This window comes from Diaphorina citri, unplaced genomic scaffold (genome assembly GCF_000475195.1).
Source record: "Diaphorina citri unplaced genomic scaffold, Diaci psyllid genome assembly version 1.1 scaffold112, whole genome shotgun sequence".
In the NCBI taxonomy this organism is placed as follows: Eukaryota; Metazoa; Arthropoda; class Insecta; order Hemiptera; family Psyllidae; genus Diaphorina; species Diaphorina citri.
This window is the reverse complement of record NW_007377549.1, coordinates 233,772-257,922: the sequence shown is the minus strand read 5'-3', so window position 1 is coordinate 257,922 and position 24,151 is coordinate 233,772. Positions and strand designations below refer to the sequence as shown.

General features: G+C 35.0%; 2 protein-coding genes across 2 annotated transcripts; one reads left to right on the top strand and one right to left on the bottom strand.

Moving 5' to 3' along the window:
* Positions 1–5,076: 5,076 nt before the first annotated feature.
* Positions 5,077–16,096, bottom strand: LOC103524669 (protein tipE-like). The gene is made up of 3 exons (XM_026820014.1): positions 15,372–16,096; positions 13,638–13,781; positions 5,077–5,804 (listed from the first exon to the last, which is right to left on the bottom strand). Exons 1-3 carry the CDS (start codon positions 16,094–16,096, stop codon positions 5,720–5,722), a joined length of 954 nt encoding a protein of 317 aa, XP_026675815.1. The 3' UTR covers positions 5,077–5,719.
* A 180-nt stretch (positions 16,097–16,276) lies between these two features.
* Positions 16,277–18,499, top strand: LOC103524668 (tyrosine-protein phosphatase non-receptor type 12-like). Its single transcript, XM_026820013.1, has 5 exons — positions 16,277–16,380; positions 16,769–16,997; positions 17,413–17,709; positions 18,181–18,214; positions 18,454–18,499. The coding sequence occupies exons 2-5, from the start codon at positions 16,811–16,813 to the stop codon at positions 18,497–18,499; spliced, it is 564 nt and encodes a 187-aa protein (XP_026675814.1). The 5' UTR covers positions 16,277–16,380; positions 16,769–16,810.
* Positions 18,500–24,151: the final 5,652 nt, after the last annotated feature.

Here is a 24,151-nt window from a genome sequence, read left to right as displayed (position 1 = left end):
CCCACCTAGTTATTACTGAAATAGGCATTACTGAAATTTCAAGGTAGTACTTCAGTCGCTCAACTTTGGGCTTAAGAGAGGAAAAGATTATAAGGTCTTCATCAAATAAATATTAACAAAACAAACTTTAATTGGCAACATGCCCTGTACTACCTTTATTTTTATTATTTTTATCACGGGGTCGTATACCTACGGTTATTGAACAAATCCTTTTGTAAGGGTTTTCCAGGAACCCTTCAGGGAAGAGATCTACCCACACCATATTTACTTTCCATTTTATTTTCCATTCATTTCAACATTTATCACTCTACTATCCTCATTTCCATTCATTACAGCAACCTAAAAAGTGTTGAACCACATTTAAAAAACATGCTGCAGTCAACTGTCAAAGCAAAACGATCGAAAGCTAAATCAAAATTTTGAAGGTGTACCTTCAAAATCAAGCCCCCCCAAAAATTTAGGCAAGAACCGCCTATGTACCTACGGTTATTGAACAAATCCTTTTGTAAGGGTTTTCCAGGAACCCTTCAGAGAAGAGATCTACCCACACCATATTTACTTTCCATTTTATTTTCCATTCATTTCAACATTTATCACTCTACTATCCCCATTTCCATTCATTACAGCAACCTAAAAAGTGTTGAACCACATTTAAAAAACATGCTGCAGTCAACTGTCAAAGTGATTTGCAATTTTAATTGATCCTGGCATATGAGTTTTAACTCAGGACTGAGAATTTTCCACCCTTGGTAAATTCTCACCTAGGAGGTCATGGTCATTTTCCCTCCGTGCTTTGCAAATTTTAAAGTATCAGCTTGAACTGAAGTTACTAAAATATCTGATATGTATTTACAGCACCAATAGAACAATATGACACCTATACCAAACGAGTTTTTTTTTAGAGATAGGCAATTTTGCAAACCCCTCCATGTGCGAAATTTCTCACTCAGAAAATTAAAAAGGAACTAGTTTCACCCTATACGAGGAAAAGCCCCGCCTTGCAATTAAAACATTAGACTTGTGTTCAATGGGAGCTGGCGTTAGTTTAAAGTTTATATTATATTTAACTATCCATTACCATAACAGAAAACACAGGGGGCTATAATTTGCTTCAAGCTAGACTTTTTACTAATGTCTTCTTTCAAATGACGCTACTAATATTTAATATCTGCACTGGGACTTGATCCTCAGGTCCCGAATTAGGAGTCCCACCTGTGCCACTTGTGTAGGATTTTCATCAGGGCTTGATTTAGGCCAGGCTATATTTTACAGTAGGCTGACTTATTTATTTTTAAGAAGTGGGGTCTCGTTTCGTTTATGTCGATTGAATCGGTATAGTTCGCTGAAAATAATCGCTATAGTCAACCGATTGATTATGATATTATGAATCCAACTATAAATAATTTAGACGATCACTCCTTATTCGGGCATTAATATTATTCATTATAGATACTAACAAAGAGTGAGTGCAGGATTATACCTAAGCTTTATTAAGGGGCCTAGAGTTCAGGCCATACTGTATAATCACTGACGCTTTTTCACAGAACGACTGTTTTTCTTTATAATAAAGTTACTGACTTGTGTTTAAACTTAATAACTATATAAATCTGCTCGCATTTGCATTTATTTCATTCCTCCCTCCTTTTGTTTCAACCTTTAGGAGAATGAAAATTCCAAGTACCTATCACGGAGTTTATTTTTTCCTATCTGCACCCCCTAAACTCGCAACAAAGTACTGCAATAATTTCGCAAGGAAATTTCTCTCTGGAAAAGAATTTTACTTTGTTCAAATTAAAATAGTCATTATTTCAAGGAAATTGTAGGTCATGATGCAGATTTTATAGAAGGGAATGTCTACATAATATTATATAATATATCGACCTAATGCAGGTCTTTACCTACCTCTGTACTCTACGTATGCGAATACGTTATACCACCTCGGATAAGATCAAAATCCCTCCTTACCTCAAACAGTCTAGAAAGTCTAGATATTTACCATTCAATGACGAAATGTAGGAGTTGATCTATGTAAATGAAGTTTTCGTAAAAATCTCGCCCCTGTTTGAAATCCTGTCTACGATCTTGGTTTGGTAACCTCAAAACAGGAAGGCTGTGGCTTTATTGCAATATTTACCCTTCTATATTTAGAACTGTTTGACTGTCATCCTGTCAGCTGTCAGTATTTATCGCATTTATACATCTTTATATGAATTCTACAACGCACAGTAAATAAAATGGCTTTGAAAAATGTAAAGAAATAAAACTATTGAGTAGGAGGATTGTGTGGATTCGTAAACGAAGAAAAATCCTGCCACACTTAAATAAAGCAAAGAAAGTGCTATATGGAATTTGAAAAATGTGGCATAGCTATGTGAAAGGTCGATAGCGAAAGGTTTAGGATATTTGTAATAGGTACCTACGTTAAAACCTTAAATTGTAAAGTTTGATAATAGGTACCTACCGTACCTATATACTAGCTACGTACTCGTACATGATAGTGTACCTACGTACAAACAAGTTGAACTTTTATCAACAAAATTATCTACAGTAACTGAAATAACCTACAACAAACCACGTAAAAATAGGAATTTTTCATATTTAAATGCTTGTCACAAATATCGTATCATTTCAAGTTTCCACTATCAGTTGGAATGGAAAGTGTGGTATCGTAGTTAGTGAATCCCAAAGGGCAACAGTCAGTATTTTTTTTTAATTGGAATTTAAATGGGAGATATATTCGATCGAACAGAATAATATAGGTCCCTACGTACCGATTATATCCCATTTAAACATGAGTATAAACTAGGAAAAAGGTATATCTGTGGTCCTTGGCGTAAGAGAAGTAAGAGGACGATTTTCGTACTATAAATTTAATAACCTACCGAAGAAGTAATCTACCTACCTAGCTGTTATTCTTACTTTTCAAAGCCGCTTCGATGGCTTGGTTGTCTGTGAACTTAATTGTCTAAGTGAACAGCCTAATTAGACTTCACATTACCAAGTCTAAAACCACCAAATTTAATACTTACTTCGACCATTTTTGGGTAGGTACCTATTTTACAAATATTAGCTAGGTACCTTTTAGGATGTGATACACCCTAACTAACCGTTCTGTTTTGAGAGTTATAATGGATTGATCGTTGATGGAAGAATAAGAAGAGAAAGAAAAAGAAGACGGAAAAGAAGACGAAGGAGGAAGAGGAGAAGGAGGAGGAGGAGGAGGAGGAGGAGGAGGAGAAGAAGAAGAATAAGAAGAAGAAGAAGAAGAAGAAGAAGAAGGAAAAAACGAATAAGAAAGAGATAAAGAATGAAAAACCATGTGATTTCCTCCCTGACACTCTTCCTCCTTCTTCTTTTCCTATCTTGAGAATGATATCTCAGCCTGGGTAGCTTTTTACAAATATTAGCTAGGTACCTTTTAGGATGTGATACACCCTAACTAACCGTTCTGTTTTGAGAGTTATAATGGATTGATCGTTGGAAGAATAAGAAGAGAAAGAAAAAGAAGACAGAAAAGAAGACGAAGGAGGAAGAGGAGAAGGAGGAGGAGGAGGAGAAGAAGAAGAAGAAGGAAAAAACGAATAAGAAAGAGATAAAGAATGAAAAACCATGTGATTTCCTCCCTGACACTCTTCGTCCTTCTTCTTTTCCTATCTTGAGAATGATATCTCAGCCTGGGTAGTTATTACGTAGATATACTTACCCACCTATGTTTTTTTTTTTTTTTTTTACTCATTAAACATGCGATGTTTGCATACAGGGTGTGTCAAACTGTTTAAGTACCTACTACTTATGTATGTTAAAGTATACCTTATAATCAAACTGTATACTCGTAAGTAGTTTTACAAACGAGTCTTAATATCAATAGTAAATTTCAAATATTCCAACAATTTTCCATTAGGTGCCTAAGCTTTACCAATTCAAGTTAACAGGGCCGTAATTCCAGTAAAAGTTAAAATTCCTTTTCCTAGATTTGCAATTTTAATTGATCCTGGCATATGAGTTTTAACTCAGGACTGAGAATTTTCCACCCTTGGTAAATTCTCACCTAGGAGGTCTTGGTCATTTTCCCTCCGTGCTTCGCAAATTTTAAAGTATCAGCTTGAACTGAAGTTACTAAATATCTGATATGTATTTACAGCACCAATAGAACAATATGACACCTATACCAAACGAGTTTTTTTTAGAGATAGGCAATTTTGCAAACCCCTCCATGTGCGAAATTTCCCACTCAGAAAATTAACAAGGAACTAGTTTCACCCTATACGAGGAAAAGCCCCGCCTTGCAATTAAAACATTAGTTCAATGGGAGCTGGCGTTAGTTTAAAGTTTATATTATATTTAACTATCCATTACCATAACAGAAAACACAGGGGGCTATAATTTGCTTCAAGCTAGACTTTTTACTAATGTCTTCTTTCAAATGACGCTACTAATATTTAATATCTGCACTGGGACTCGATCCTCAGGTCCCGAATTAGAAGTCCCACCTGTCCCACTTTTGTAGGATTTTCATCAGGGCTTGATTTAGGCCAGGCTATATTTTACAGTAGGCTGACTTAAATGATTATTTTTTTTTAAGAAGTGGGGTCTCGTTTCGTTTATATCGATTGAATCGGTATAGTTCGCTGAAAATAATCGCTATAGTCAACCGATTGATTATGAATCCAACTATAAATAATTTAGGCGATCACTCCTTATTCGGGCATTTATATTATTCATTATAGATACTAACAAAGAGTGAGTGCAGGATTATACCTAAGGTTTATTAAGGGGCCTAGAGTTCAGGCCATACTGTATAATCACTGACGCTTTTTCACAGAACGACTGTTTTTCTTTATAATAAAGTTACTGACTTGTGTTTAAACTTAATAACTATATAAATCTGCTCGCATTTGCATTTATTTCATTCCTCCCTCCTTTTGTTTCAACCTTTAGGAGAAAACCCCCCAACAAAAAAAAAACAACGTAACAATGGGAACTTTAAATAGAATTATATGAAAAATTTTTTTTTTTTTTTTTTGTTCGTCTTTTTACAATGTGTAATATTACTTTATTTAACATCAAAATGCCAGCATTTTGAAATTTGATAATAATAATTAATTAATGATAAAAGTTTTTATAAAACCTATATATTACACCTACTATTTAATGAGTATAAAATCTATCAACATTATTCATATTTTCAATATCATAGCATTATAACACAATAACATTAGGTAATCATAACACGAGATAGAAGGTTATTTCCTGAGAAAGTATCAGAATCAAAGGTTTTCTTCAGCTTTAATATAGAAACATATTGTATAAAATCCCACAATTATCACTCCCCTGATGAAATGATATCAAATTAAAATGATGGAAAATCTAAATAGGTACCTACCTCCTAATTTGAAGGTAAGTATGGTAGGTACTGATTTTTCACGCCCAAGAGCGATATATGCTCAAAAATGAGAGAAAATTTTGGAGTTAAGCATAAGCTCGCAATGGCAAAATAATGAGATTTTTTTCAACTCAAGTTTTTCATGTAACCCTCACCTAATGGAAATAACCTTCGTATAAATATTTAGGTAAGTCATGAACAAAATAATATTAGGTAAGTTCTTAACATGCTTATAAAAATGTATTTATAGTAACGTATTTTTTGATCACAGATAAAGGACTATAATAGGGGCTATAGCTCACTTGTATGGTGGTAGATCTCTACCGTCACTTCTTGTCATGTAGACACATTTTTGCTAGTTGATGCTATGGGTGACAATGGAGTCATCCTGTCGTATCTTTGAGATATAGATGCGATTTCTCTGCAAACAAAGAAAAGATAACTTGAGATCAGAATGTATTATTTATTCTATTCTACTCTACTCCATTTGAATCGTTCCCAGGAAGAACGACCTATGTTATGTTATGGGTTTTAATTAACTCTGTACAAATGAGTCCGGAAATGATTTTCCTTTTGAACTGGAGGTTCTTTGTAACGTGTAGCTTTGAGGAAAAAAAACTTTTTGTGAAGCAAATTACAACCGAGTCAAGAGATTTTGCTGGTTTCATACAAGATTTTATTTTCATGTTTAATAATTATCTAATTAATTATTCTTACTTAGGTACCTTCCAAAAAGTAAATACCTTCCAAAAAAGTAAAAACACTAGCAATCAAAACCATAATGAACGATGTATATTGTGTGGAATCTAGAACACGCTACCTTGAAAAAAAAAAAAGACAAAAATCAAATACCTACATAGGTACGTATCTAACTAGGGACTGGGAAACTATCCCTAAGGAACTTTACCATGACGTAATATTATAGAGGGAAGCATTACATAATTGGCTATTAGTCCATCTCAAGAGGGTACGTCATTATGGCGTCAAAATATTCCCGAAATGCCAAGTTCCTCAATAGAACAGGCTCTTGAGCACGAAAAATACGTGCGATGGATATTACAATGTACAGAAATGTTTCGATAATTACCTCTAAGTACAACTAGTACAAGGTTCCTTGGCGTTTACAGAACGATCGTTAAATCGATATTCTTTTCTTCCTTTTTTCAAAGGAACAGAAATCAAGAATGGCATAAAAAAGCCTCAAGGCTATCTAAAATTATATCAGTAAGTAAAATAAAATTGTAAGGGGTAAAATGATATCAGGCGTGGACCAAAGGACGTGAAAGAATTCTGAGAAAAATATAATTTATGCTTGGTACAGTACGTGTGAAAAGTTTGGAAACGATAGATTGAATTTAACGTAACCTATCCATCAATTATTTAATTGTTATTAATATTATTGTCTAAGATCAGATATTTCTATGTACTGGCACTTCTGTAAGCCAGATAATAAATGCAGTAGGTAGGTACCTACCTATCCACTGGAGTTTAATTTGCAATCATTGATCAACTATTATCTAAACTGATCTTAGATAATGAAGAAATGCGAAAAACTAAACTTTGCTGCTCGACATTAATTGGGAAATAAGTTCCTAAACTCACAAATACACTAGGCATTTTTTCAGTACCTAGGTATAGAGAGGGGAAAAAATCAACTCAAAAGCGTCAGGTCGTATAATTAACTCTCGAATAGGCAAGCAGGCTGAAGGAAGAACGTTCTACTAGATTTAACCTTTTATTCTAATACCTATTCGTGTTTCGAAGGCACTCGTACATTACCCCCTGGCTCTTATTACTACAGTTTTGTTATTCACTGAAAGCCGTTCTTGAAAAATGCTTTCGTAAAGTCGGTAAAGATACAAGTGAAATGTGAAAAAGATAAATGAGCGCCTTACCAAGAAATAGATACTGATAAGGCTATTATATCATAATGGTACTTTTCAGTCTTAACCGACAGCATAATTAAGGTTGGTGTACAACTGTACATATTATCTTGTCTTATTTTCGGTCCGATTTTCCAAGCATAAGCTGAGAGGTACGTATAGGTAACTGACGTATGTACTCGCTGTTGTTATTCTTTAGTAGAAAAAGACGTTCTACCTACACAAAATCACAAAAGAATAAATTTTATTGTTCCTACTAGCATTTCTTTCTTTCTTCTATACCTCGTACATTACCCCCTGGCTCTTATTACTACAGTTTTGTTATTCACTGAAAGCCGTTCTTGAAAAATGCTTTCGTAAAGTCGGTAAAGTTACAAGTGAAATGTGAAAAAGATAAATGAGCGCCTTACCAAGAAGTAGATACTGATAAGGCTATTATATCATAATGGTACTTTTCAGTCTTAACCGACAGTATAATTAAGGTTGGTGTACATATTATCTTGTCTAATTTTCGGTCCGATTTTCCAAGCATAAGCTGAGAGGTACGTATAGGTAACTGACGTTTGTACTCGCTGTTGTTATTCTTTAGTAGAAAAAGTTCTACCTACACGAAATCACAAAAGAATAAATTTTATTGTTCCTACTAGCATTTCTTTCTTTCTTCTATACGTAGGCATTTCTTCTAAAATATTTCCTATCAAATCACAATATCTAGGCACTCTATTAAGAGGATAGGTTTGAACTTGGACATGTCATAAAGTTACCACGTTATCATGCATCTTGCCAAATAATCTCACTGACCCAAGTGACCCATTGTCCGTAACGACATTTTAATACGAAATGTTCTAGCATATTCTAGCCACACATTTTCAAAATAAATAACTCTATCGAGACAGAGTAGCCTGAGTATGACATAAGAAAGCTGTGAGTTGTGAGGAACGATAAGAAAATGGAAGGTAAGTAGGTACCTAGCTTCTATTTTTCGAACGAAGAGAAGGCTGAGAAAAGAATAACCATGGAATGTGGGAGGAGGAAATAGGAGAAGAAGGAGGTGGAAAGGAAGAAGTGGAAGAAGAAGGAGGTGGAAAAAGGAAATGAGAAGCCGAGGTGAATTCAAATTCAGAACAATAATGCGTGATTCATGAAAAAAATTATTGAACCCACCACCCACCTAGTTATAATTACAGTAGGCATTACTGAAATTTCAAGGTAGTACTTCAGTCGCTCGACTTTGGGCTTAAGAGAGGAAAAGATTATAAGGTCTTCATAAAATAAATATTAACAAAACAAACTTTAATTGGCAACATGCCCTGTACTACCTTTATTTTTATTATTTTTATCACGGGGTCGTATACCTACGGTTATTGAACAAATCCTTTTGTAAGGGTTTTCCAGGAACCCTTCAGGGAAGAGATCTACCCACACCATATTTACTTTCCATTTTATTTTCCATTCATTTCAACATTTATCACTCTACTATCCTCATTTCCATTCATTACAGCAACCTAAAAAGTGTTGAACCACATTTAAAAAACATGCTGCAGTCAACTGTCAAAGCAAAACGATCGAATAATTAAATTTATAATTGTCCTTTTTTTCGTTACAATAGAACTACTCTGTATTGATTATACCTCAGGGGAAATATTATCTAGGTCAAGTAGGATTTTATTTTCAAAATAATAGTACACAGGGAATGAGAATATGGAACATTTTTTTTCCAATGTACAGGGTGGCGCAGAAGTAACCTGATAAAGTTAAAATTGAATAACTTTCTTAGGTTTTAATATTTTTTTCGTCTGTCTTCAGATTATTGTAAAGAACCCTTGGGGAATTTATCATGGAAAATTTCAATACGCTACAAAGAACTAAACTCGTAGAATTTTATTTTCAAAATTGACAGTCAATTAGAAATTTTTGAAAATCGGATAATTTATCGAAATAGCGAATTTTCATGGCCTGCAAACTCTCCCGAAATGTCCACCCAGACTTTTTTTCTAGGCTTACCTTAACGAAAGAGTGTATGTCAACAAACCTAGGACTCCCCAAGAGCTAAAGAACAACGTTCGAGAAGTTCAAGCCCTAGAACCAAACATTTTGAGCCCCAAAGTGCGAAAAAGTCCGCGAATGTGCCAAAAAGCCCGAATGTGCGACATTCAAAATGGACAGCATTTTCGCAACCTCATTTTTCATGCATAGTATAGAAAAAATTCTCTAAAATCATTTCATAGAATAAAAGTTGTAAAAACGAGAAGAATTATAAAAATATAACACAAAAACTTTATCAGGTTACTTCTGCGCCACCCTGTAGGTAGGTATCTAGAATTGCTTCAGTCTATCACAATAAATCTCTCTCTCTCCCTCTATCTGTTCATGGGACTCGCGAATCTTCATAGAAACCGGTGCGTATTCACGGAACGCGAATATTCAATATTCATAAAACCACCAATAAGTATTCATAGAACCGACGAGTACCTATTCAGATATTCATGAAACTCGTAAATATTCAAAGAACCGGCAATTATTAATGAAACCCCAGAACCGACTAGTATTCAACTATTCATGGAACTTGCGAGTATTCATAGAACTGACGAGTACCTGTTCAGATATTCATGAAACTCGTAAATATTCAAAGAACCGGCAAATATTAATGAAACCCCAGAACCGACTATAGTATTCAACTATTCATGGAACTTGCGAGTATTCATAGAACCGCAAGAAAAGTACTTCTTTAGGTAGGTACCTCCATAGATGTCAAATGTGACAAGGATGCGACACGAAACTTTTGGTTAGGATCGGTGCAGCGGTTGGCGGCATTTTACCGCTTTTTGGCGGTATTCGGTATAATTTAACAATATCTCGGGAACGGTATGATGGTACCTCCATATTTTCTCAATGCCGAGAAGTTTTTTGTATGATCCAATACTTTTGTAAAAATTCCCCGCACATAGGGTAATAGAAAGTAATCAAATGCGTTACTTTCAAGTATCACCGCAAGTAGCAGCACCTTCTGGGGACGAAATGGGCATTTACCGCACTGTTGCCAGATCTCTGTTGAAATGCACCCCCTATATTGTGTACGATAAAACCTTTCACCTGCTAGTTATTTCCCTCTATCAACCTCCTAAAAAAATAATAATAATACTAACATTTTTTTTTAATCATATGAATTCAAAGGTTATTCAATTGGCCCTGGTCAAATAATCAAAATACATAATGAAATCATCCAATGAGAAAATTACAACGCACCGGTGCTTGTACGATTCTTGGACACGTACGATAATGATGTTTCTCATTTCTGTACTGTACGGAAATTCCATCATTGGCATCATCTGGCAACGTTGGAGTTCTCATCAAAACAAAACTCTCCACTTCAAAACTTCAAACAAAAACAAACGAATCTAAAAATGAAAATGGAATGAATTCATATTTTTTACCTCAATAAAATTGCTAATTGTGAGAACTTTCCACTTTAACTTTCGAAAGATCGTAAGTTACCTGTTCATTTGATTCATGCCATTGTATTCTGCATAGTATCTTCAACAGATCTCCAGGTAAATAAAGTCAAAGCACCCTCCTAAACCGCTTTTGGACAGATTTCGACCGTTTTTTGGCGGTTTTCAGCTATAGCGACAAAACGGTTGGAGATATTGTAAAAGTTAGGGTAAAGGAACACTCAAATAAGCATCATTCAATAGGATAAGGAAAGTTGTGTGATGTTCACACCAGATTTTTATAATTATTTTTATCCTTAATCCTCTTCTACTAAGTAGACCACACTATGCGTATTAGCGATTGTGGAAGTAAAGTAGATTTCTACTATGCCGTAAAATAATAATAAATAAATGAAAAAAAAGGTGCCTACCTACCTACATACGTTCAGGACATGGGCTATAAACCACTTTTTTGGAATCAGGAGATCTTAAAACGGATATTTCCGACCAATTCCCGATTTTGAAAATTTGGACCGATTGCAATACTTTCTCAGTAGAAATAAATAATTGTAATAGAAAGTAAAAAGATAAAAATAGGTACTATAGGTATACCTAGTACCCGTTGGATATTTTTGTTGAGTAGGTAAATTGGGAACAATTATATTCGAATCGGTTGCGAAAACGTCTTTACAGAAAAGGTGCTGGTTTAGAGCGACAAATTGTATGAATGCCGTGGAATTGTTTAAGTATGCAATGTGCAAATATCATTTGACAAAAAATTGATTGTAGGAAAGACCTCTCTCTCAGGGAAAAAGAAACCTTTTTCCGGCAGTAGACAGATAAAGGTTATCTCTATTTTTTATATTACTATAGCTTATTGGGATGCTATATTTTATCAATATCAATTAATTTGTAGCCCTTTCATTGGACCATTCAGTAGGTAGGCGATCTATGATGAAATGATAAAAAAAACGACTGTTTAAAATGAAAAAAAAAGGACTTCAAAGGCATGGCTGTGAAATGGTAATACATAGTTACCTACCTACTCTTTCATTTTGCATTTAGATCAATTTTGGCAATTTTGGTAGGCATAAAACGTGGAAAACAAAGTAAAAAAATACAGTAACTTTCAGCAGTGTAGGTACAATGTTTACATAATATAAGGCTCCTCGTAAAAACGTTTCTGTCCCGTTTAAAAATGTTAAACAATCTTTACCCACTCCATTCGACCATTGATTATGCTAATTTCCCCAACACACTAGCCTTGTGCTTGCGTATATTTTGCAAATTTCAAGCGTGAACCAAGTCCTGCGGTACTTTGCGGTTTACACGCTCAAAAATCCTCTTACAAGCTACATACGAGCTAGGAAGGTTAATAAATGCCACGGAACCCCCTACTCCCTGTAAAAATGTCTGTTGCAAAGTAGAAAATCCGTTGACCTTTCGTTTCCAAGTTGATTAATGTCAAACGTTCAATCTATGTTCCCATATGAGAACAAGGATCAACGCCCCTCACCTATACAAAGCATAGAGCATGGTTTACAGTCTCATTTGTTGACTTCATATTGGTCCACTTTTTTCATGTATCATCTACTCTTTCGTAGAATTCAAAAGGGCATTTCAACACTGAAAGTTTCAACACAGAGTCCCTAAAAGTTATAATAATGATGAGTTGATTTATTGGTTACAATCATGTGGAAAATGCAATTATCGCAAATCAAAGGGCGAATTTATTGCTAAAGGCAATCTCTACCATTCATCTGTGGCGGCGGAGGTGATGGAAGAGAGAGATTTTTGTTCTTTTTTGAAGAGGTTTGACAGAGGGAGGAACTAAGGTGTTATCGTCCCGAAATCGAATAGAGAATCAAGACAGGATAGGAGAAAGAAAGAACAATGAAAGCAAATACTTACTCTACTTTTCTTTTACTGGCTCCTTCTCGCTCTCTCAACTCAATGATTTGAGGCTCTCTCATGGGCGTGATGAGCTTCTCAATATGAGGTGCAGGATGATGTCGCTCTGTTCTCTCTATCGGGTGCCTTTCTACATGATGTCTTCTGGAATAAGAACAGAACAAGAGAGAAGTGAATATGGGTCTGGATTCATCTTTGTAACACATTCGCGTTTGTCACTGCTATAGCAGAGTGTGGACGAGAATGAGTTTAGTATGTATAATTAAAGAGCCAGCCTAGTTAGCTTGGTAGCCCCTCTGCCTTGTAAGCGCTAGGTCGCGGGTTCGATTCCCATACAACACATCTCCCAAGTTGGTCTTCCAACCGAGTCTTTCGGCAGATCGTTACGTGTGTACTGTTGGGACACATGTCTGTGATGGGATTCTTTTTGCAGTCCTTCGCTTACTAATCCAATAACTTATCGAACCGCACTGTGAGTACTGTGACACAGAACAGTAGAAGACACCTTCCTATCTATAAATATTCAATGTATTCATAGGTATAATGGCAAAGTAGAAAATCCGTTGACCTTTCGTTTCCAAGTTGATTAATGTCAAACGTTCAATCTATGTTCCCATATGAGAACAAGGATCAATGCCCCTCACCTATACAAAGCATAGAGCATGGTTTACAGTCTCATTTGTTGACTTCATGTTGGTCCACTGTTTTCATGTATCATCTACTCTTTCGTAGAATTCAAAAGGGCATTTCAACAGTGAAAGTTTCAACACAGAGTCCCTGAAAGTTATAATAATGATGAGTTGCTTTATTGGTTACAATCATGTGGAAAATGCAATTATCGCAAATCAAAGGGCGAATTTATCGCTAAAGGCAATCTCTACCATTCATCTGTGGCGGCGGAGGTGATAGTAAGTGATGGAAGAGAGAGAGGTTTGACAGAGGGAGGAACTAAGGTCTTATCGTCCCGAAATCGAATAGAGAATCAAGACAGGATAGGAGAAAGAAAGAACAATGAAAGCAAATACTTACTCTACTTTTCTTTTACTGGCTCCTTCTCGCTCTCTCAACTCAATGATTTGAGGCTCTCTCATGGGCGTGATGAGCTTCTCAATATGAGGTGCAGGATGATGTCGCTCTGTTCTCTCTATCGGGTGCCTTTCTACATGATGTCTTCTGGAATAAGAACAGAACAAGAGAGAAGTGAATATGGGTCTGGATTCATCTTTGTAACACATTCGCGTTTGTCACTGCTATAGCAGAGTGTGGACGAGAATGAGTTTAGTATGTATAATTAAAGAGCCAGCCTAGTTAGCTTGGTTGGTAGCCCCTCTGCCTTGTAAGCGCTAGGTCGCGGGTTCGATTCCCATACAACACATCTCCCAAGTTGGTCTTCCAACCGAGTCTTTCGGCAGATCGTTACGTGTGTACTGTTGGGACACATGTCTGTGATGGGATTCTTTTTGCAGTCCTTCGCTTACTAATCCAATAACTTATCGTACCGCACTGTGAGTACTGTGACACAGAACAGTAGAAGACACCTTCCTATCTATAAATATTCAATGTAGGTATTCATAGGTATAATGTATAAATACCTACAGAGGTAATATTTAGCAAGGTGTTACTTTCCATCATGATGTGATACACAAAGAACTTGTGACATGCTTCAGGCATAACACAAATAAAATTATGTTTACACTTTTATACATTCTCGAAAACTTTCCAAAACCCTGAAGGCATATAGTTTATGATGTCTACATTTCATTCATTTGACATCGCTCATATTATACACTTTCTCCCTTTATTGAATTCGCTCGTCAACTTCGAGTAAAAAAGGTAAGTAGGTAAATAGGTCTATTAATACCTACCGAAGAAGTAATCTACCTACCTAGCTGTTATTCTTACTTTTCAAAGCCGCTTCGATGGCTTGGTTGTCTGTGAACTTAATTGCCTAAAGTGGACAGCCTAATTAGACTTCACATTACCAAGTCTAAAACCACCAAATTTAATACTTACTTCAACCATTTTCGGGTAGGTACCTATTTTACAAATATTAGCTAGGTACCTTTTAGGATGTGATACACCCTAACTAACCGTTCTGTTTTGAGAGTTATAATGGATTGATCGTTGGAAGAATAAGAAGAGAAAGAAAAAGAAGACAGAAAAGAAGACGAAGGAGGAAGAGGAGAAGGAGGAGGAGGAGGAGAAGAAGAAGAAGAAGGAAAAAACGAATAAGAAAGAGATAAAGAATGAAAAACCATGTGATTTCCTCCCTGACACTCTTCGTCCTTCTTCTTTTCCTATCTTGAGAATGATATCTCAGCCTGGGTAGAAATTACTAGGTGCCCCCAACAGAGAGAAAAATGAAAATCTTTTCAGTTACACAGGGTACAGAACAAATTATTGTATGTAGAAGTTATGTTGGCGTAGGTAAGTCTGTAGCTGATGGCACATAATATTGTAGGAAGTAACTCCTCGTTCTTATAATTTTGGGGTCCCAGATCTGTCCCACCTACATCTTTTACATAGTTTCTGTAGACAATATTATTATTGGACTAGGTAACTCGTTAGTTATACATAGATAATATATGAGGGATACACTACATCCAAACGTTGCTATGAATAGAGTGTCTTCTTACCTATACACTAGGTAACTCGTTAGTTATACATAGATAATATATGAGGGATACACTACATCCAAACGTTGCTATGAATAGAGTGTCTTCTTACCTAATATAATATGTATAAGGGACCTAAAGTACTTACTGTTCATCGTCAGGCCTTTGTTTTGACGGTGGCAATGAAGTAGCTATATTGTCATTGCACTGACATTCACAATGCATAACACACAGCACTATTGAACACACGACACAAATAATAAAAGGGATTATAAAATAATGAATGATGATATACATCTGCTCCTCCTCATCATACTTGTCCATCACGATTGTGGTGTTTTTCCTCGAGTAGTAACACGGATAGGATTTGTCCTGCATGCCATAGGATGATGCAAAATTGGCACACTGGACTTCAGGAGGATACCCACATCCTTTAATATTAACTAGCAAAATAGCATTGTCGACATACAAAGGTTCCTCACTAAAGGTAACATTGTAGTCCACGTATTTTACAAATATTTGGAAGCACTTATACATATCACTGGTACACCCTTCTCTACAAGAACTCCATGTGCAATTAAAAATTCCCGTTTCTGTTCTATTTAAAATTGTCACACACGTTACTGGATTAGGATTGAAATCAGAAGTAAGAGTAGATATAGCGGGGTCTACGTATAATGGTACGAGGAACAACAGTGAGGAACCGGTAGAAACAGCGGTCATCGCAAAAAAAGATGTCGTGTAAAACCAAATTTTTTGTTTACAAGTTCTTTTGACTTTTTTCTTATTTTTATTTTGAGCGAGTTCTAATAATTTTCGTTTTCGTAATTGTTGTTGCGGATCTAAAAGTAGCTCCGAGCTGCTACCACGCATCGCGAAGACTAAACCTTAAACAGTAAACATTCCTCTTTCCTCAAGAAGAACGCTCAAAATTTTCCCTCTTTCACTTCTATACATTCCCTTTTTCCGTTTTCATTGTGTCAATTTCATTTTTGTACAAAAAATATCACGTGCTCCAAATTTTTCCCCTCACTTTTTTGTTCAGTGTCATACAAGCCTCTGAGACTCTGCCTGTGTTGGTGCATTGCTCAGCAGGCTGTGGTAGAACAGGGACCATTTGTGCCATTGATTATGTGTGGGGACTGCTGCGTGCAGGGGTAAGTTAACCAGTCCCATAGTCCCTTTTTACTTTCTATTACCTTTTGTCTAGCTAGGAGACGTTAAATAGAGAATAGACTAGCATCTGGATGTGCCTCTACAAACAAGAACAGCTAACCCTAACCAGCCTTTCGAATCAAACCCATGACCTAGCACTTACAAGGTTTCAATATTTGACAACAGACAAAACATTTCCCATTCAATAAATGTTCCCACTTGTCATTTGAAAAAAAAAAAAAAAAAAAAAAAAAAAAAAAAAAAACTGGTAAAACTCACGACAAGTGGGAACGAGCTCTCTGGGAAACTCTTCTTCAAGAATCTGGGTTGCAAATCGGACAAAAACCGGGCTTCAAAAATAATTTATAACTTTGAACTTTTCCTTTTCAGAAACTGAACAAAGACTTCAGCTTGTTTACTCTGGTGAGGGAAATGCGCAAGCAAAGAATCGCCATGGTACAAACCAAGGAGCAATACATCCTAGTACATCAAGCAGTCAAAGAGTTGTTCTTGGAACAGCTGCGTATGATTGACTCTCATCCGTATGAAAATATCGACAGTGATGGTTGCCTGATTAGCAGTGAGCCTCCTGCAGAACCCCTGTATGATACTATCGAAAGTGAGTAGCCTTGTAATCAATTTATTTATTTTATTTCATCCAATAATTCTTTCACAACCTTGATAAACCTAGAGCTGAATCCTCCTCGTTTAAAACTTTAACAAAAATAGCTCAAGACCTCAAGTTTGTGTCAACTGAGGATTAAATAGCTCAGGTTTATGGTAATTCATTCTTAGATATTCATTCACTTGGCGAGGTTAACGCCGGTGGCGTTTTTGCCAACCTAACCCTTAGAGTTCTGTTATGTGGTCAAAGTGTCAAATGAGGATAAAATTTCATGCCCTGGCTGGGATTGAACCCGAGCTCCCCAGTTTACCACTAATGATCCAAACCACGGTTCATGAGGTAAACAAATCTGTTGTGGTAAAATCGAGTTCATAGCAATTAATAAACTTTGTGTTTGTTTGTTCCACAGGTTGTAGGCTTCAAGAAAAAACGCCAATCAAAGATCCAATGGAAACGCCACAGAAGAAAAATCCGAAACATTCCAATCAACCCAGCATATCTTCACAGAAAGTTTTCTACTCTCAACCCAACACTCCCCATTCAAACACTCCTTTCGCCACTCCAAGCACTCCTGCCACTCCCCAACAGACTCCGACTAAGCCTAGGATTGCCAAACTCAAGTCTTTGTTTGAGAAGAATTTGACTTACTCGCACTTGAGATCGAACAGCAAACACAAGCCTTCTGTGTGCAGGAGCAATTCACTTGGTAAGTAAATGAACAGAACTTGGTAATAGAGCAAAGAGGCTAGAAAGAAAAATACAGGAAAAATGCAAGAAGGATATAAACCAAGATAGTCAGTATGTAAATATGTGGAAGAGAACGGTTGTATCATACTTGTTCGAATCTGAAAATTCTAGGTTTGAATCCCAGCTGGGGTTGTAATGTCCTGACCAAAATTTTTCCGTTCAGAAGAAGCATAAATGTAAACTGATTTGTTCCTCGGTGATTCACAAACGGTTCACATTCACAAAAGCAATGAAAAAAGCGTCTGAATTAATTAGTTCAATTTAGAGCATAATAACTGTTGTTACAAATGTCATAATATTTGACCATGAGGTCATTTTTCCCAGTACATACATAACTGAAATCGTTCCGCTTAATCTGCGGGTCGGTGTATGAAACCTCTTTTATCCCTTTCCCCAGTATCTAACAAGTATCATTGACCATTTATTTCAGGAGCCGTTCACGTACAGAAGACTTCGTTCCAAATGTTTTTCTTCTCGACTGAACTATGTGATATTTCACTTATTCAATTCTGCACACGAAATCTGAGAAAAAGAAAATCATTCGAGACGAATCTACTCTGTTCTTATTTCCCAAACTTTTTTACTTTTATACCTAGTTGAAATTATTTTTTTCTTGAATTCTGTACTAAAAGACATTCCAAATTTGTCTTACCTTTTTGAAGACTTCCGTAACCATCTTTATTTCTCTGATCTTCATGTTTAGTATGCTCTTGTCTGCAAAGTTCAGTCTCGACGCCTACTCCCTATAATAGATAATGTTACACTAATCCGACCAATACGCGTATCACTTTTCAAATCGTTTTACCGAGAATGTTTTTAGAAAATATTTGTTTCGCCGCGCTAGGTATATCTACCTATCTAGAAAACTTCCATAACCATCGCTTTAAACTTTATAGTACTCCAGCTGCATTAGTTCAAAATGTAATTGAGCTGTTTCATTCGTAGATTTCTTTAAACTTTATTTTGATTGTTAATTTAAGAAATCTTAAATAAATTAATTTTAATGTTTTCTATCTTTAGTTGTGTATATTTTTATAGGTAATTGTTATAAATTATGTTAACAGTTTTTCTATTTTGCTTTCCGTTTATTTGATATATTTCATTTTTACAGTCCGTCCAGGAATAATTTGTTGTTTGTAAAACTTAAACGAATGAAATAGATTTAATCGTGTTTTATTGTATTTTTTACTGGCTCTAGCATTTTCGTTATCTATTACTTTCCTTATCCCATATTTCCATTTGTTTTGTTATACAATGACTAATTTATATGACTAATCACATCTTGATTTGTTAAGATTATATTTTGGACCATGTTTGCTTAAAATTTGATTGTTAACCAATCTCCATGCCTTAGTGATTCACACTGGTATCCCATCAGGATAAAATCCGCCCCGGGCGGGAATCGAACCCGCGGCCTAGCGCTTACAAGGCAGACGCACTACCAACTAAGCTAGGCTGGCCTAGGAATATTTTGAAAGAAAGAATATGACAGCTTGCCAGCCTAGTTCGTAGATTCGTACAAGGTATGGAATTTTATCCCAGCCGAGGTATGGAATTTTATCCTCAATATAATTTGAGAATTTGTAGTAGCCTACTGCTGGAGTAAAGGGACTTTTCAGTCCTATGCGAGCAGTATAAAAATAAGCACTATTATTATTAACGAGATTTGTCTCATTACCACATATCACCTTATTATTAAATCAAAACACAAGTTAAAAAAAAAAAAAAAATGCTTAAGGCCGTTGACCAAATCCGGATATCAAAAAATAAATATAAAATAGTACCTATCCTCGATCAACATTTCGTTGAAAATACTAAATTGAAATTTATTAGAAGAGGATACTAAACCATCAAGACAGAACTTGTTCTTCTCTGACTTTCAAATATCCTACCTAGAAAACAATATAGATATATTTGTGTCATGTTAGCCATATGAAGCAGGCAGGTGTGTCACTATCAAATGAGCCGGCGGCGGTAGTAGGTTGTAGGTAGGTAGGTATCCCCCAAGTTGAATATTTCTTATGCGGGTTACTGGGAGACCTTCAATCTTTGCGAAAACTTGGGCTCACACTAAAGTTAGCCGTTAGTTTTTAAAATAATAAAGTTTTGACACTAAAAAACACACTTTAAAAAAAAAAAAAATGATTTCGGAAAAAATGGTACAACACCTGACCTGTGAGATGGATGTATCTTACTGACAACATTCAAGGAAGTAAAACTCGTGAACGTCAAAATTAAATTTGAAATTCATAAGGTTTTACTTTATTTTCCATTCAAATATCAATTTTTTTACATTTCATTCCGTCATTGAGATAAAGGATTACCTATTCTTACTTCATGGTTAGATACTCGTAATACATAATATGAATTGAAGATGAACAGGATTTTCTTACATCGAGGTACCTACAGGAATCTATTGTGACGGAAATGAAAATACAGGACTAAAACTTATTAAAAATGGACATTTTAAAATTTTACACTGCAAGATTTTTCTTACACCAATGATTAATATTTAAATTTGGATTTGATTTAAATTTAAAAGCTCGATTTCAAAAAGAAAGTTAAAATGGAAAAGTGCGAAATGTTATAGGTGATTCCAAATGTGAAAGTAACTTTATATTATGTATATACCTAGTATGTAGGTAGGTACTTCAATAAGAATTGTCTTTAAAAAAAATGACTCTAATCTGTGTACCAATATATCGTACATAGATAGTTTTTCTAATAGGTATTTATCTAAATTACTCACACTAAAAAATTACTTCTTTAGATTGCAAAATAAATAAAAAAAGCATTTAGGTAAACATTATTTATTCTATACAAGAATAAAAAAAAGTGTTTCTTATAAATTATTAATATCAAATAAATAAAAAATAAAATTCTACCCTGACTTGTCCACAGAAACATAAAAGATTCTAGAATTTCAATGCAATAATTTAGCTATGAAATCAAAAGTAATTCACAAATAGCAATCTTTACATAATTTTTCAACTCAATCTTCACTCAAATTTCTGTTTTTCTTAGGACTTCAATTGGATGTGTGCCTTTCATATTGGTGAAGTGTGCCAGTTATTGAAATAGATAGCAAATGTATAATGTAAGGTCTACATTACATTCAAATTTCTGTTTTTCTTAGGACTTCAATTGGATGTGTGCCTTTCATATTGGTGAAGTGTGCCAGTTATTGAAATAGATAGCAAATGTTTAATGTAAGGTCTACATTACAGAAGCAGCGATCATCTCAGGAACAAGAGTTTGGTCATCAATAGTGCAGAAGATATACCAATAGTTTCAAATATCGAATTCAGCAAAAATATGATTTCTCCTTATTTGTATAGAACTCCAATCTGAAACACAGAAAAACAGTAAATAGTCTAGTTAATTAGTATGGAAAGCATTCTCTAACACCTAAACCCTTTCATGGATTACATAACTGAAGCCTATAGGTACATCTACACGAAGAGGGCAGAATGAACTCCAATCTGAAACACAGAAAAACAGTAAATAGTCTAGTTAATTAGTATGGAAAGCATTCTCTAACACCTAAACCCTTTCATGGAATACATAACTGAAGCCTATAGGTACTACATCTACACGAAGAGGGCAGAATAAAATAAATAGGTACATACCTAGGAGTGTGAATAAAATAAATAGTAATGATTATTCCAGTCAAATATGACTTATGGTATTCTATTCAAACAATGTTTGAACCGGTAAGAAGGCGCAAGTGATTCTGGGGTATCTAGAATATTGTTTTTATTTTGAGATTTACTAAATGTGGCAAAATAACGGTAACTAATAATCAGCTAATTTAGTGTACATGCTTTACGCGTTAATGGAATTTAAAAACCTCTAATCACAGAACTAGTGAGGCATTTCAAATCATAATATCATTTAAGCATAATAATATCTTAATATTGTCATAACATGTAATTTCCTACGTTTCATGGATCAACTCGTGTGGCGTGTCCAAAGTAATTTTGTTTTAACGCTAGTCCTTTATTTGAAATAATATATTAGGACTACCCGTGCCCAGGTGGTAAGTTCGATGCTTGTACAATTGTACATGTACAGATTTCTCATCCTCTTCATACACTCTTATGCTTTCCATCTTTCCAGAAAATATTCCTTGCAGTTAATCCACCATCTTGGACATTCCTGATTGCCTAGGACGCATATTTTGCAAAAAGCCAAGAATTTGAATGTGGGATGCAATTAAATAATACACGGGTTTTGAACCAATGTAAAGTTAGATTTTACTCACATCGTGTCTTTGGAGAGAGAGAGAGAGAGAGAGAGAGAGAGAGAAGCAAAAAAAGTTTTAGTCTCCTTCAAAGTGTCATCAAAAAGCCTGATTTTGATTTTCACAAGCAAGATGTGGGATGCAATTAAATAATACACGGGTTTTGAACCAATGTAAAGTTAGATTTTACTCACATCGTGTCTTTGGAGAGAGAGAGAGAAGCAAAAAAGTTTTAGTCTCCTTCCAAAGTGTCATCAAAAAGCCTGATTTTGATTTTCACAAGCAAAAAATAACCCGTGGACATTTTGGTTTGTTCTCAACTCCTGACTCAGTCACCCAAGAGGTATAGAGGATGGTAAAAATCAAGTGGTTCAGAGTAGTAATAATATATAATTATCTTCATGGTCTAAGCTCGCTTGTTAGCACAAAGTAAATCGATTTCATGTCAATTTAATGCTTTGAACTGTTAATGGTAATCATAAGTTTAATATTGCCGCAATTGAACACGAAACTACAAGCGGCAAATGATTTGGTGGGCGAGAACAAAGTCACGTGAAAAATACAGGAGTGAAAAGTGCAAGAAAATTGTGAAATTGAAGCACTAAACTCCTGTAACTATACGATTACATACCTAGTTCTTTCTTATTTTTGAAAGAAAATACAACAAATTAGAAGGCTAAAATGATACATCTCTTGAATAAATAGATAAGCCAGCATTATAGGATAACACTGCCAAAGGTTCACAGGTACCAATCTAAATTAAACTGTTGACAATCGAAATTTTGTTAAGAAACTTTATTAGTTTGTTAATAACATCTTCAGGAAGTGATTTCTGACTTCAAAACGAGGAGCTGTAAGCTCGGGACTCCGAAAATGTTCAAGTGAGATTCGAAAACAAAACGAAATCGCTTCGTAGATGTGTCAGGCGATAGTGTTTGTCTCAGAGAGAACTAGTGGTCCTCTTGTTAAAAATGAAAAAAACTTTGAACAAAATGGGAAACAGGTTTGTCTTTTTTATAGAAAAGCTCGGGACTCCGAAAATGTTCAAGTGAGATTCGAAAACAAAACGAAATCGCTTCGTAGATGTGTCAGGCGATAGTGTTTGTCTCATAGAGAACTAGTGGTCCTCTTGTTAAAAATGAAAAAAAAAAAAACTTTGAACAAAATGGAAAACAGGTTTGTCTTTTTTATAGAAAAAAAAACTAAAAACTAGTTCCATAAAATTTTATAATATCTCACAATTCAAGACTTGGGATGCATTGGCGTGTTTTATTTACAACTAAGTATTTGGCTTTGCTTCCATATCATCAAGATAATTCACTATCTATAGTGTTAACGTGTGTGCATTGTGACGGTCACTCTGATATTTCTGACGACATTGAAAACAGGCACGAGATTACACTGTTGACAATTTCATTTCACTCAGAAGAGATTCCTAGACATTACGAGGAACAGGGAGAATAATAAGTAGTTTGTAGTTAGAGGATGGTGATTTGGCATCTCCACCAATATCATTCTCAAACATTATTAGTGGATGTGCCTGCACTACATCTTGATGTGAATGTTTCCTATTATTATTATTATTATTATTATTATTATTATTATTATTATTATTATTATTATTATTATTATTATTATTATTATTATTATTATTATTATTGTTATTCTTTTCTTTCTGTCTTTCTTTCTTTTTACCTATGTTATGAAAACTAAGGAAAAGATTATGAGTGGACCATAAAACAAATTCAGACCAAGAAAAAAGTAAAAATATTAGCATGCAGTTCTGTCTTGTGCTCATCAAAAATGAAAAGAACTTACGCCATATAACTGAACCAGAGAAATTCGTTACTTGTATGTAAGTAGGTAGTTTTGGAAGGAACAAAAAAATCCCATCCCTATATTTTCAATTTTAATTACCAGGTTTTTCGGTAATTATAAAGATATCACAGAAAAGATAAGAACAAAAGTACTCAGAGTGTATAATTTATTGTACTTTGTTATATTATTACAAAACTGGTACAAACAGTAAGTGGTAAGTTACGTTTTCGTATCTACCAAAAAAAACTATTTCAGTTTCCGGTGATAATTTCAGTAAAAAATGGAAAACCTAAACACATATCTGGGTAGGTATTATTTTGAGTTTTCAAGACTACACTAC